Source organism: Caenorhabditis briggsae (assembly GCF_000004555.2).
Source record: "Caenorhabditis briggsae complete genome, chrIV, whole genome shotgun sequence".
Lineage (NCBI taxonomy): Eukaryota > Metazoa > Nematoda > Chromadorea > Rhabditida > Rhabditidae > Caenorhabditis > Caenorhabditis briggsae.
In genome coordinates, this window is record NC_013487.2 from 797,653 (window position 1) to 812,452 (window position 14,800).

The 14,800-nt window shown below is 38.4% G+C and overlaps 5 protein-coding genes across 5 annotated transcripts in view; 3 read left to right on the forward strand and 2 right to left on the reverse strand.

The window, feature by feature from the left end:
• Nucleotides 1-5,494: 5,494 nt before the first annotated feature.
• CBG26226 lies at nt 5,495-5,881 on the forward strand (the record flags this gene model as incomplete). Its single annotated transcript, XM_045244787.1, has 1 exon — nt 5,495-5,881. One exon carries the CDS (start codon nt 5,495-5,497, stop codon nt 5,879-5,881), a length of 387 nt encoding a protein of 128 aa, XP_045099422.1.
• A 246-nt stretch (nt 5,882-6,127) lies between these two features.
• On the forward strand, nt 6,128-6,364 carry CBG26227 (the record flags this gene model as incomplete). The annotated part of the gene is made up of 1 exon (XM_045244788.1): nt 6,128-6,364. The coding sequence occupies one exon, from the start codon at nt 6,128-6,130 to the stop codon at nt 6,362-6,364; it is 237 nt and encodes a 78-aa protein (XP_045099423.1).
• Nucleotides 6,365-7,303: 939 nt separating this feature from the next.
• Nucleotides 7,304-9,004, reverse strand: CBG13683 (the record flags this gene model as incomplete). The annotated part of the gene is made up of 3 exons (XM_002632413.1): nt 7,304-7,661; nt 8,706-8,791; nt 8,903-9,004. The coding sequence occupies 3 exons, from the start codon at nt 9,002-9,004 to the stop codon at nt 7,304-7,306; spliced, it is 546 nt and encodes a 181-aa protein (XP_002632459.1).
• A 346-nt stretch (nt 9,005-9,350) lies between these two features.
• On the reverse strand, nt 9,351-10,982 carry CBG13684 (the record flags this gene model as incomplete). Its single annotated transcript, XM_002632414.1, has 3 exons — nt 9,351-9,611; nt 10,210-10,560; nt 10,761-10,982. 3 exons carry the CDS (start codon nt 10,980-10,982, stop codon nt 9,351-9,353), a joined length of 834 nt encoding a protein of 277 aa, XP_002632460.1.
• An 824-nt stretch (nt 10,983-11,806) lies between these two features.
• Cbr-mel-46 overlaps nt 11,807-14,800 on the forward strand; it is a gene marked incomplete at both ends in the record, with an annotated part of 7,528 nt that continues 4,534 nt past the window's right edge. Inside the window, 5 exons of the mRNA XM_045244789.1 lie at nt 11,807-12,168; nt 12,580-12,635; nt 12,814-12,952; nt 13,281-13,405; nt 14,082-14,211. Coding sequence (XP_045095230.1) covers nt 11,807-12,168; nt 12,580-12,635; nt 12,814-12,952; nt 13,281-13,405; nt 14,082-14,211 — 812 coding nt within the window. The remainder of the gene's footprint in view (nt 12,169-12,579; nt 12,636-12,813; nt 12,953-13,280; nt 13,406-14,081; nt 14,212-14,800) is intronic.

A 14,800-nucleotide genomic window follows, 5' to 3' on the forward strand; every position in this document is an offset into this window, starting at 1 on the left:
ACCCCTCTCCTCTCGGGTAGGATCGCTCCACTTCCACGTTGTATATCTTTCTAGGGAGCTGTTATACAAAAAAGTTGTTAACTACAAAAATGAAGCTCTAGTTTTGTTTAGTATGCTCACATAATTCCAAATTTGTCTAAAAAACTTAAAGTAGTTTTCAGAGCTCTCAAACTTAGGTGCTTTTAGTTGAGTTCTAGTTGCAACCGCGCTTTATAGCTAACTTAACTGTTGACTGACTCATTGGATTGTGTTGCAAATTTGGGAGTATATCAATCAAAAGAAGGGCTTTATTTTCGAAGTGGACAACTTTTTTGTAAAATCACTCCTAAATGAGATACAGCTTGTAGAAGTGGTGCGATCTAGTGCGCGCGCCCACCACCCCTCACCTCGATGGCTGGAGGTGCCCGCTACTTCCACGTGGCATATCTTTCCAGAGAGCCGTCATTTAACGACAAGTACATTAAAACGGGATTTGTTTGCGTGGAATGAAATTCTAGGCTATTTGATGCAAAAGTTAGGTCTCCAAGAAGCTTCAGAAAGTACAGTATCCTCTCAAAAAGGTACTGTGACTAGCAATTCATTTTTAGCTACTTGAAGTTACACTATCATACTGGCGGAAGTCTGCACATCTAACTACTGTACCCCTGTCCCAAAACTCACGAAGAAACCTCCCACCGCACGTCTTCAATCTCTCTTTATTCTCCTTTACATCAAGCTTCTCACAACTGCTTTTATGGATGATGCCACAAATCAATACCAAGGTTATCGATTGTAATTTAATCATCCTAATTAATTCTGCTTCAGTGTTTGATTCATTCGATCAAATAGGGAATATCAAGGAGTTTCGATTGCCTTCTTGCTTGTTTCGTGGCGCCAATTTTTTATGTGAGCTAAAAAAACCGCATACGTGTAGCCACATGGATAGTCGAGACTTTGCCACGGCGGCGAACTAGGTCAGTAGATCTAAATGTTCTATTTGGTTAACTTCAATTTGAAGATTTTTAACTTCCGAAAATCACCAAAAAAAATCTTTAAAGGAGGCCAGACATGAAAAATTTCAAAGTTCTAGTTTTTTGATATATGACACAGTACAGTCAGAAAATATGTATGGCCATCCAACCATAACTTCGTTTTGCCGTACAAGCGAGAACGCGAACGTTCTTCCAAGCGGCGGCACACTCCTCCTTTCATAATCGTTTTGGCGGCAATAGACGGCAGGCACCACGTGGTGTAGACACAGGTAGAGGGGGACTGCCGAAAAACGGGCCGTCTGGCGGGCGCGGACTGCCGAAAAGCGAACAGTCGGCAGTCGAATCGCGCGCCGCCGACGGTCCGTCTGTAACGATTTGCGCCTCGAAGACGGACCGTCTATAATGATAGCGCCTTCTTGACAGTTCATCATTAAACAGGTAATAAACAATAGAAATTCTTTATTCAACTTATAGTTTCTGTGGATTGTGTATTGTTTTTAAAAAGTAACTCTGATTTTTTCAAAGGTGAATTTTTATGAGTAGAACCAGAGAAAACACATAAGAAATCACAAGTTCTGAATGAGACAGAACTTCCGATTTTCTTTCTGTGTTTTCGCAAAATTCAAACTTCATAGAAACTCAACTCGGAAAATCAGAAGCTTTTTTATTTCCTTTCTTCCTCTTTCTCTTCTTCGTTTCTCCCTTTCAACTTTTTTTTCGTTTTTCGGTATGTACATTCTCTCATTGAACAGTATTTTTCGCTTATAAGTACGTTTAAAATAAGTCAAATTGATGCGTTCGCAACACTAAAAACTGGCAAATAAAAAATCTTTAGATTTTTAGGCTCTGCGGCATTTTTAAAGCAGACTTCAAAAGGGCAACGTTTCGCATGTGAAATTTAAAAAACGAGTCAGAAACAGCAAAAACTGATTTCCGTATTAATTTTTGTGCGAACCTTGCAAAGTTGTTACTTTCCAAACATTGCACTTGCAAAACGTCACACCTATGAAGTATCGGCGAGGTGAATTTTCGACAACGCATGAACAATTTCAGAGTTTACGATAGTTTTTGCTTCGGAACGTATAAAAACTTACCAACTCACCATATAAAAACTCCTGAAAGGCTGCATTTGTAACGTTCCGAAGCAAAAAATAGCGAAACTTTCGAAACTTTCATCGCAAGGAGTTTTCGCCGATTTTTTCTGCGTTTTCAACTAAAAACGCGCAGAGTGAAAGTGCGCAAAGCTTTTCAGTACTTCTTTATGCCAGTAGTTAGATAAATTAAGCGAAAAATACTGAATTTCAATAAGAGAACACTTCGAAAAGCGAAAGAAACTGAAAAAAAGACGAAAAATTAGTAAAGTCTTGTGCCGCTAAACAAGGCGCAGCCGGGATTTCGGAGTGTCGTTGCGGGATTTCGGAGTGTCGTTGCAAATCTCTATGAACGAAATTTTGAAACTCGGCAGTTATAAAACGACATTAAAAAACGAATTGTTGCGATTTTAGAAGAAAAACGGAAAAATAGCACTTTCAGACACAAATTGTACAAAATTAAAAACAAATTTCGTCGGGAATCTTGAGCAAATTGAAAAATATGACCGAGAACATGTGTCCTGAACGATTGATTATTATCATGCAATGACAACTCGAGTAAAGATCTTGGAACACGAAAATGTTAACACATGCTTCTAGATATATGCCAAGGAATTTTCAAACATATTTTTTTATTCAGCCGCCATCAACCAGTCAGCGCCTATTCGACTGTCATTTAGCAGTTTTTCACCAACCGCGCCTCAAATCCTAATTTTTATAGAAATGCTTCTAATAACGCATTTTTTAGCTTCCCAGACCCCTCTATGACTTTTATGATGTTTTTAGAGAGAACTATTTTTTCAACAAAATTTTCCATTCTGAATGAATTTGGACCGCCAACCACCGGTCGTTGGCCAGTCAGCGCCTCTTCGACTGTCATTGAGCAGTCGTTCAACAACCTATTTTTTGAGGTGGTCATATTTGAGGAAAATAAGATTCTATCATTTCTTATAATCTAGTGGGAGTATGAGAAATTGTTTTCTGCATGATTTCCAATCAGAACCTTCAAGTATGTTTTCCAATCGGTACCGACTGTCCGTCGACGGCCCGTCGGTTCTCCTTCGGCTGCCAACTAGCAGTCATTCGCCAGTTTGCGCCTCTTCAGCTGTCATTTAGCAGTTTTTCGGCAGTCCCCCTTTACCTGTGGAGGTGAACGCGATTGTCTATCGGTCGCGCATCGCGGGTTCGATTCCCATCTGTCCCTTTTCGTTTTTTTCTGTTTTCATGCGGCGACATCATGGAATGACAGAATATCGACAAAAAGTCTGGAATTATCGCCTTACGTTGAAGAAATCTAGTGTAAACTAAAAAAAATAAATGCTCGTCAAGTAGCGCGCATTGGGTCGCAATCGCACGATTTTCCGTCGAATACATGATCTCGCTCCAAGAAAACTCCGTAGACTTTCGTGTCTGGCCTCCTTTAAAAAACAGTCGAGAATGGGTTGGTGGCCTAGAATTTCAGAAAACTAGTTTTCTAGGCCATCACATCAAATTTTTGATTCTGGATTCAAAAATAACTAAAACTAACTCTAAAAAAATCAACAAAAAAAAATCAAAAAAAAAAATCCAAAAAAGTTCACATCCTTCCTCATCCACCCCATCAATCACAATTCCTGTCGGCCCATCCACCAATTCCACCTCCACTTTGAAATCATTCGGATCGTCCGGTTCCTCAATATCCGTTTCCACGTAATCAGCGAGACTTGTAGCTTGGTCAGGGATGGTAGTTGGAGGAATTGAAGCTTTCGTGGATGTTTTCAGAATTTTGGGCGTCTGTGTAGTTGGAGGTGGTACAGTTGGGCGGGGTACTGTAGTTGTTGTAGTGGTAGTTGTAATAACTTGTAATCGTCGTTGTTGGAGCGATTGGATAGATGAAACAAAAAATCAATATCCAGATTATTGATTGCAATTTCATGATCCTCTTTGCATGCATCAGTGATCAATCCTTTGCTGGAATAATAGATCAAGAGGATTGGATCTATTAGATCTTGTTATCCATGTGGCCACACGTATGTGGTTTTTTTTTGGGTTTTTTTGGCTCACAGAAAAATAGGTGCCATGAAGAACCCATGAATCCATGTATTCCCTAGTTCAGATCGAATGAATCAAACACTGAAGCATAATTAATTAGGATGATGAAATTACAATCGATAATCTTGGTATTGATTTGTGGCATCATCCATAAAAGCAGTTGTGAGAAGCTCGATGACTTGGAAAATGAGTACAGGCTGAAGACGTGCGATGGGATATTTCTTCGTGAGTTTAGGATCCACTTCGGGGAGGATGTAAGGTACTGTAGTTAGATATACAGGCAGCTGGAACTTGGTGACCTATCTTTTGCACCTGGTGACCTAGAATTCCGTTCTACGCTAATGGAATCTGTATAGATGTACTAGATGTACTTGTCATTAAATGCGCTTCAAAATGACACGACTAGGGAAGTCGACTTCGAGCTTTCCATGTGACACGCGACGCACCTGAAAAATCAAGTCGGAGAAGCCTAGTCGTGTTTAGGCTCATTTTGAAGCTCTAACTTGTGCGAGTGTGATTTTAACTGTTTCAAAATTATGTTAGAAAAGAACGTCCAGTTTAATACAAAGCAGTCTACCCGGGGTACAGTAGTCATATGTGCAGGCAAACGTATTTTCAGCCACACCTTCTAAAGAATACAAAAACAGTAAACCTGTGAACGTGGCTGGTGCGGGTCCTACAAAATAGCTCGATCCCGCTGAAAATGAAGATTGTCGAATCTGTAGGATATCCGATATCATAGCGACATGTGTTCCCTTCTTCACAAGTTGAGTTAGCCAAAGGAGGCTACTGTGCGTTGAACGAAGACTACTTTGATACGAACAAGTGTGATCCGAATGGGTGAGTTGAGATTGGGACACATGAATGGACGTAAAAGGATGATCTAATTTTCAGCCACTTCAATGTTCCGAAACATTTCCTTGATGGAGTGGAAGTGGTCTGGAAAGGAGAACCATTCGGTGTTGCCAATTTTCTTGGCCTGTATCTGGCGAGATGCTCTTATTGTGTTCCGCGCAATGTTGCTAGAACTTTCCAAGCCTCTCCATCTGGATCCTACTCACATCCCATGCTTGGCAGATAGTGAGTTTTGGATTGTACCGCTAGATTGAACGCTCATTCGTACGGTTTCTCCAATAGCCGATTGCTAGATTGGCGAACCTATGCAAGTGATGCACATCTGATATCTGAATTCAGGTTTCTGATTTCAGGTCTAGGATTATGAATGGGACGGAGTAATCTACACGATTTACAATTCCCGATCGGTCTACACAGACAAGTTTAGTGCTAAAGGTGATCGTGGTGGTCCATTGGTGTACAATTCTAGTGGAAAAGCAGTAGTTCTTGGGGTGAAGGCGTCGGATTCTCTACATAGATAACTCAGAAGGAGTCTACTTTTACAATATGGCTTTCATCCAGGACGCGGTCTGTGAATTCCCGGGCGTCTGTCCTCCAATCATTCCACCAACGACTACTACAATACCCCCTTCAAATCCGCCTCCTCCTACACAGAATCCCAATATTCTGGAAAGTTCCACACAACCAAAAGCCACAGCCTCTCCAAGAATCCCTCCAAACCCAAATTCAAATCTCACTGATTACGTGGAAACGGATTTTGATGAGCCGAATGATTTCAAAGTGGAAGTGGAATATGTGAATGAATTGGATGAGAGAGAATTGGAGGTTTATTTTGAGAGGGATAAGTTTAATGCAAGTGGAGAAATCGAGAAGGATGTGAACTCATTTTTGATTTCTATGATTTTTGTGATTTGGAGAGTTTTTTGGAACTGAATAAAGTGGTTTTTTATTTCGTTTTTTTTTTGTAGCTTTTCAGAGCCAATTTCGGTGATTTTGAATCTAATATTGCAATTTCAATCTCGCGACATAGAAAACCAAATTTTCAAAGTCAAATTTCCCGTGTTTCTAGAAAAAAAATGTGTCAGAAGTCAAGATAAGGGTCTCCTTTCATAAAAAATTCTAAATCCTAATCAGTTTTCAACGCAAAACGAGAGAAAAATAGTTTCTAATCGACAGAACATGTTTTTCAAACAACTGCTCATCGCTTCGCTTCTTCTTGGAATCGTCTTGGCGGACACCAGTAAACCATATAATACATGGACCCAAGAAGAAAAGGACGCCGCCAATACTGTCGTCATCGTCTGCATCTTCGTCGGAGTGCTCATCTGTCTGTCGGCAATTGGAGCTGGAGGATTCTTCTACATGATGAGGAAGAACAACAACAATCAAGGAGGACAAGTCATGGTTGTGCGCTAGAACTATATGGAACTTTCGATTTGATTTGATTTGAGTGAAAATGAAAAATTGCTTTTTGATAATTTTTTTTCTCTGAAATAACCAGAATTTGAGTATTTAGTTGAAAAAATCGGAAATTTTAAGCCCCATTTTCAATTTTTAGACCTAAATTCAGGCTTAAGCATCCTCATTACAAAAATTAAGGAAAAATAACACATTTCTTCAAAAAACACCTGAAAATCCAGACTTTTTTCCCTGAAACTTTAGTTTTTGATCTAATTTCCAAAATTCGTCGAAAAATTAGTGTCTTTCCGCTGAAATTCGGCTGAAACCACCTCTTTACTTCAGCGCGCCGCCCTTCTCTTCTTTTGCGCGTACGGTGTGGTGTACGGTACGCAAGTGCAGTGCTGTACACTGCTACGCGAGAATGCACAAATTTGAAGAATGCGCGGGGTAATAGGAGAAATTCTTGACGATTTTTTTTATTGAAAAAAAACACAAAAATCATGAAAATACTCAAAATTTGTCGTAAAAGTCAAAATTGAGAAAAAATGTCGATTCAGTGATGAAAAACTTCATTTTCATGGTCAAAAATGTGGTACAAATCCTGAATTTTGTTACAAGCTCAAAATTTGAGATTTTGTTGTTTTTCGGCTGAAATTCATCTCTAAAACCCTTTTGCTTTTTTGCACGTCTGGTGTGGTGTACGGTACGCAGTTGCGGTGCTGAACACCGTTACGTCAAAATCCACAGAATGCACCATACCATACGCGCAAAGGGCGGCGCGCTGGAATTCAGACATGAATTCCAGCCAATTTTTAGCCAAAAAAACTCAATTTTTTATAGAAAAACTGAACAATCAGTGAGAAACTCTCATTTGACACTGAAAATCATAGGAAGATCTTCATTCTGGACCAGCAAAACATTTGTCAAAATAAATTTAAAAATTCCAAAAAAAAATCAAATCAATTCCTTCTTCTTCAACTCCAAATACTTCAGCCGATTCATCGCTACTTCCATATCATCCGGCTCCACCTTAACGTCTTCTTCGATTTCCGAAGACACCGATTCATCGTTTTCAGAAGACGTGCTCTCATCTGAATCCGTCAAATCGCCGGCATTTGATTCATCCGAATCGTAGTCGTCGCCTTTTTCTAGCATTTTTCGCATTTTCTGCGCGTCGATGAATCCGGCGACGTCGAGGAAGACGGGTTCGGTGTCGAGTTGAGCGCGCGCTTCGGCGGATTGCGATTTACAGAAAGTCTCGTGGAATTTCAGCTCGACATCGGGGATCATATGACGGATGTTGTAGCGGCATCTGGAATTAAAAATTTAGGGTTCCTTTGTGATTTTTTGGGATTTTTAATAAATTTTTGGTCTAGAAAATTAGGATTTTTGCATTAAATTTATGAAAATTTTATTTATTTATTTATTTTTTTTTTCATTTAATTTATGAAAATCGCCCAATTAATTCATGATTTTTGTGCCTTTTTTTCAGCAAAAAATCGTCGAAAATTCGTCTTCTTTTGCGCCGTTCATCCTTCAAATCTGTGCATTTTCACATAGCGGTGTAGAGTACCCCACTTGCGTACCATACACCACACCGTACGCGCAAAAGAGAAGAAGGGCGGCGGAGACCGTGAAGAATTGAAATCCGAAAGAAACGAAACGGAAAGAAACGAATCGGAAAAAAAAGGGGAACCGTGCGCCACTTTGCGGATACTCTGCGCGCAGGTTGCAAATGGGCGGGGTTTATCAAAAAATCTGAAGTGAAGTGCTGAAAGACTGAATGAAAACTGGAATTCTTCGAGTATTCAAATCAAAATTTTCGATATTAATTGAAAATCGGCAAATTTATTGAAAAAAAATCATGTGAAATTTACAGATATTTCAGGAAACGAGGTGAATGAAGTTTTACGGAAAATGATGATTTCTGGAATAAATTTGATAAAAAACGAATGAATGCCGCATGGGATGTGAGTATAAAAAACGAATGAATATGTTGGAAGAAAAAAAAAGTTACAAAAGAAAACAGATAGGAGATACATATGGAAAAACATGACAAGTAATTAAAATGGAAAATTATGAATGAATAAAATATGAGGGGCTTGGAATTCTTCGGATTTCTCTTATATATTTTTATTCATTTTCATCCGCATTACATTGTTATCGTCTTTCATTCGTTTTTTAAAAATTAAATTTATTCCAGGAACAATCATTTTACTCATTTACATTTTCCCAGTTAAATTTCCATTGTATTCCCTATTTCTAAACAATTACAAACCGCTCATATTTGATCTAAATTGGGGTTTTTCGGCTCAAAATCCCTTATTTTTTGGCTGAAAATGCGAATTTCAGCTACCTTTTCAAACTCAACGCGTTCGGAAAGAACGCCATATAATCAGCACGACACTTCCAGACGTGCGCGTTGAATCCGTCGACTGGGACCTGAAAAATCGATTTTTAGCGGGTTTTTCGGCCTAAAATCAGATTTTTTGAGCTCGAAAATCAAAAATTTTGATTTTCCGAAATGCCTAAAAATCGATTTTTTTTCCATACTTTGTGCTCCGCTCTATAAGGACAGGTGATGCAATTCGGCATTGGTTTTTTCACTGATTCTTCTGAATTTATAGCTGTGGTGACGTCATCTTCAGAAGACATATTTCTGGAAATATCTTTGTTTTGCAGGCGGTAAAACGAAAAAAGGTTAAAAATCGCAAAAAAAAGGAGAAAAAGCCTATTTTTGTGTGGTGAAAATAGGTTTTCTGTCAGAATAAATTTATATTGGTACAGAAAAAAAAATAAATATCAAGAAAAGTCGAAATAAATACAGAAAAACGTGGGGAAATTGAGATGCAAAAGTGGAAAAAAAACTGGGAAGATTGAAGGCGGAAAATCGGATTTTGTGGGAAAATTGTACAGAAAAATGGGTCAATTCTAGGCTATTTTAGGGGCATTTTCTATGATTTCTGGGTCATTTTAAAGCAATTCAGGTCATTTTTTCTCTTTATTTCCTCTTCTTCGGTCCTCGTTTCGCTGTCGACGGTGTCGTTGTCATCGAGCTGGCACCGAGCCCACCCATCGTTCCAACCTCTGCAGGCGTAATTTTTGTTCCACTCTTCCGTTTTTCGTCCTGATCCTCGTTCCGACACTCAATTGAACAGTACCAATCGCCGACGGGCGCTGTGACCATTTGAATACAACTGAAGTGAAACCATTCCAACGGGCAACGCTTGTTCTCGCATTCAACCATTTGATCTTCTTTTTCCTGGAAAAAATTGGGGTTTTTTGGCTGAAAATCGGCTAAAAATCATCATTTCGGGGGCTAAGAACAAAAATTTCACAATAATTGAAGAAAAAACCATCATCTGGAAATTCAAGTTATTTCTAGAATTTCAGAATTTTAAAAATTAGATTAGCGAAAAATTTGAGCTTTTTCACTGAAAATCTTCATCTTTAAATTTCAGCGCGCCGCATTTTTGCCCTTTTGCGCGTACGGTGTGGTGTACTATACGCAGTGCGGTGCGGTACACCGTTACGTGAAAATGCACAGATTTGAAAAATGCGCTGTGCAAAGAGAGGAATTTTCGACGATTTTTTGCTGAGAACGGCACAAAAATCATGTAAAATGTTGACAATTTGTCGAAAGTTATCTTGGGAATCACGTTTATGGGTGAAATTTCATGATTTTTCGGCCGAAAGTTGGTGTGAATTACGCCAAATTTTGGTTGAAAAATCTGCATTTTTGGGTCAAAAATGGGCTAAAAACTCCGAATTTTCAGATTTTTAAGCGGAAAATCGACGAAAAGGCAGTTTTTAGGTCAAAAATGGCCGAAAATTCCCGAATTTGCAGCCTCAAACCGTACCAATTGACACCAACAATAGTGTTTTTCCTGCTCCTCTTCTTCTTCCTCATTTTCCCCATTTTCCTCTTTTACATCTCCAAGCTCCTCGCCATTATCCAACGGCTCCTGTTTAATCTCCTTCACCATCTTCTTCTTCCTGCCACGTTTCCCTTTTTCTGGATTTCCTGATGACGTGGCAGAAGATGGAGTAATTTCAGAATTTCTGACGCTTTCAGCAATGGGACCCAGTGTATTTTTATTCTTCTCGTAGCATTCTAGAACGTCGGCAAACGCAGTGGCCAGCTTTTTATGCAGTTCTTCGTAGAGCACCATTCGTTTGGTGAATAGATCCACGATTTCCAGTTCGGAGGTCTGAATAAAAGGGTTTTTGGGTGGAAAAAGCGATATTTTTAGGCTGAAACTGCTCAGAAATTGTCCCAAAAAATTGAAAAAAATGAAAAAAAAATTGTTTTTCGAAAAAATTTTTAACTTAAAAATAAAAATTTTCAGGTTTTTAGACTATTTGTAGCTCGAAAATTCAGATTTTTGGGTTAAAAATCAGTATTACCCACCTTAACAGCTTCATATCCCTTGCATTTCAGCTCTGGCGACAATTTCTCATAATTCGCGATAAATTCCACTTTCAACTTTTGATTCGCGCTCAATTTTTTGTCGGTTTGCTTGTTGAGCTTCTCTATTTCCCCGAAAGATTCTTTGAATTTTGGCGGAACATCCATATTAATCTTTCGAAATGTCTCAACTACTACTTTCACCGCATTGTCGAGTTTCTCCATGCTTTTTCGTTTTTCTTGTATTTTCGGAAAATTTTTGACTGCTTTATCCATCTGAAACTATAAAATCTCAGAAAATTTCGAAAAAATTGACTGAAAATCGATGAAAATAGCGCTGGAAAAAAATTCGATAAGCCGAAAAAACAAGAAAAAAGCGTGCGGGGCGTTGCAACTCGCGATTCGGCTCCGCCCACCAAACCGCGCCGCAATTGCAAAATTGAATTTATTTTTTCGCAATTAGCCGGTTTTTGCCTAAAATTGAGCTGAAAAAACAATTTTTTGAAGTTTTTTTTGAAAAAATGAATTTTAAAGGTTTTTATTGTCTAGAAATATCAATTTCGAAAGAATTTAATAGGGATTGAGGGAGAAAATTTCGGTTGGGAAATTCGAAATTTTTAGGACGATTTTTTGAGATTTGTGGAGATTAAAGTTGGGTTTTTGGGGGTTAAAACGCAAATTTCAGTCGAAAATTTGAGTTTTTTCATGCAGAAACCCTAGAAAGTCTCGAAAAATACAGTTTTTCCACTTTTTCCGAAATTTGAGTTTTTCAATTTTAATGATAAGTTTTTGGCATAATCTTAGGTCGATAAAGACGATTTTCGTGTCAAAAAAGCTCGAAAACTGACGAAAATTAAGATTTTCCATCTATTTACCCTGCTAGAATTTTTTCAATAAGTTCAAAATTCGGGATTTTTTCAAATTCAAAGCTATTTTCACCACTTTTAGCTCGATTTTTACTGTTTTTGGCTCAAAGTTCACCTCTTTTTCAATACTTTTGATCATTTTTCACCTAAAATTCCAATTTTCCCCCATTTCCAGAGCCCATCATGGAGTTCTCCGAGGTAATTGAGGTATTGGACCGTGGTAGCACTCTAGACGTGCAGTCTAACTGCACGTTCGAATCGCTAATGATCGGTCAGAAAACGCTCGAAAAACTGAAATCCGGTCAATTCGACCGCCCGTCGCCAGTCCAGGCCAAAGCCATTCCCGTTGGGCTTTTAGGCCGTGATATGTTGGTTCAGGCCAAGTCGGGAACCGGAAAAACGCTCGTTTTCTCGGTGCTGGCTGTGGAGAATTTGGATTTAAAGGCGCATTATATCCAGAAGGTGATCATCACGCCAACGAGAGAAATTTCGACACAAATCAAGGAGACTGTGAGGAAATTGACGCCAGCAGGCGCTAGAACATCGTGAGTAAAGGGCTTTTGGACGAAAAAGTGTGAAAAATCTCGAAATTTGTGAATTTTTGAGCCAAGAACCATAAATAATGCTCAAAAATTTTGTTTTTTGGTTAGAAACCTCAAAATTTCGCTCAAAAATCTATTTCTGTTCGAATTTCACGAGTTTGGGCTCGTTTTGAACCGGAATTTTTCAATTTTTTGAGCTTAAAATTGCGAAAATTTGCGAAAACCCCTAAATTTGGAGCCAAAAATTCGCAAATAATGCTCAAGAATCCACATTTTTTGAGCCAAAAACTATTACCAATACATGAAAATCTCGAATTTTTGAGCTAAAATCATTAAATATGCTCAAAAATCCCAATTTTGAAGCCAAAAACTATGAAAAATACTTAAAAATCCAAAAAAAAATTTTTTTTTCAGAGTCTACACTGGTGGAATCGGTCACAAGCTCAATGTAATCGACCTGAAAAAGACGCGTAAGTTATCAAGAAATGGCTATTTTGACCTCGAAAGTTGGTATTTGAAACCTTAAAAAGTTGATTTTTGACTCTGAAATTGCTGAAAATGGCTTTTTTGACCTGAAAAACCCATTTTTCGTCCTCAAATTCGTTTTCAGCATTACGTATGCTAAAATGCCAATTTTCACATTTTCAGGACCTCAAATCGTCATTGGTACTCCGGGACGAGTGGCTCAATTGATCCGAATGGGCGCCATGGACATTAGCCACGTGGATTTCTTTGTGTTGGACGAGGCCGATAAGCTGATGGACGAGGTTTTTAAGCCGGATATCAAGTGAGTGGGGAAAAATGGATTTTCAGGAAAATAGCCATTTCAGGCTTGAATATCGGCATTTTGGGTTCAAAAATAGGCATTTTAGGCTTGAAAATCGGATTTTTAGACTTGAAATTTGGATTTTAAGGTGGAAATCGGCAATTTCGGGGCTCAAACTTCGAAATTCCAGATTAGAAGTGACGATTTTCACCTAAAGATTCCCAAATTTTTTGACTTAAAAACACCATTTTGACCCTATTTTTAACCTGAAAATATTCATTTTGAGCTCATTTTTCAGCTAAAAAACCCCAAATTTTGCTCCAAAATTCTGTGAATTGCTCATTTCCAGCACCATCATCAACTCTCTGCCTCCAATTCGCCAGGTGGCCGTCTTCTCTGCCACGTATCCCAGAAATTTGGACCTGTTGCTGTCAACATTCCTTCGAGACGCGGCACTGGTTCGGTTCAATCAAGGTGTGGAAAGAAGAGAAAATGGCTGAAAAAGTCTGAGAATCCCGGAAGAACAAGCTAGAAAACATGTGCTTTTATTGAGACGACATGGGGGACAATAGCAAAAAAAAGTGTAAAGAATGAAGAGAACTAGCTGAAAATACAGCTGAAATTGTGTGAAAACCTTCAAATTTTGCTCTGAAAATTTATTTTTAGACGAAAAACTGTGCTTTGAGCTCGTAAAATCCCTTCAAATCCCGATTACGCCTTTCTATTCCCTTCTTATGACTCCTATTTTCAGCAAAATTTGGCTCATTTTCACCGTTCTAGATCAAATTTTGACTGTAAAAATTTGCATTTTCAGCTCATTTTTCATCTACAAAGGCTCAATTTTTGACTTTAAAATCATAGTTTTCACCTTGAAATTCATCAAATCAGCTCAATTTCATCCAAGCTTTTCAGCTCTCGAATTAGCGTTTTAGACGTATTTTTGACTCTCAAAAGCATCATTTTTAATCCATTTTCACCTAAAAATAATTTCAGGAAATTATGATTCTGTAAAATCCATTTTTAGCTCATTTTCATCATATTTGAGCTCAAAATTGTCATTTTTCGCATGTTCCAGCCGTTAAAATAGCGTTTTAGACCTATTCTTGACTCATTTTCAGCCTAAAAGTCAATATCTTCAATCAATTTCCAGATGACGTCCAACTCGTCGGCATCAAGCAGTACGTCGTTCCGAACGCTCACCCAATGCTGGAAACACTGACACGACTGCTGAAATCGATTCGATACGTACAGGCATTAGTGTTCTGTGATCAGATCTCAAAGTGAGTAAACAAGAAGGGACTGGTCATGAGAAATGTGATTTTTATCGATTTTTTGAACTGAAAAAATCGAAAAATCCGTTTTTTCCACTGAAAATTGATGATTTTTCCACTGAAAACCCATTTTTCGATGTCAAAATTTGTGAATTAAGTTCTAAAATCCTAGAATTTTTTGTTGTTGAAAAACTCGGAACCCCACTAGAAATTTGTAAAAAAATACGAAAAATTCTGAAATTTTTAGACTGAAACCCCGTTTTTTACTGCTAAAATCCTTGAATTTCGACCTAAATCCTTTTAGAAATACCTAAAAATACTGGAAATCCCAAAATCCTTAACTTTAGACTTTGATGGCCTAGAAAACTCGACTTGCAAAAGTTAGGCCACCATGTCCAAATGGCCTAAAAATACACCAGGTGAACATCAAATCGTTTCTAGGCCAAAAAGAGTTTGGTGGCCTAGAAACCTAAACTTGCGAAAGTTAGGCCACCATGCCCAAATGCCCTAGAAAACACATCAGACACTTCTTAGGCCATTTCTAGCTAATTTACTATGATGACCTAACTTTTGCAGGGTACCGAGCTCGAATTAGAAT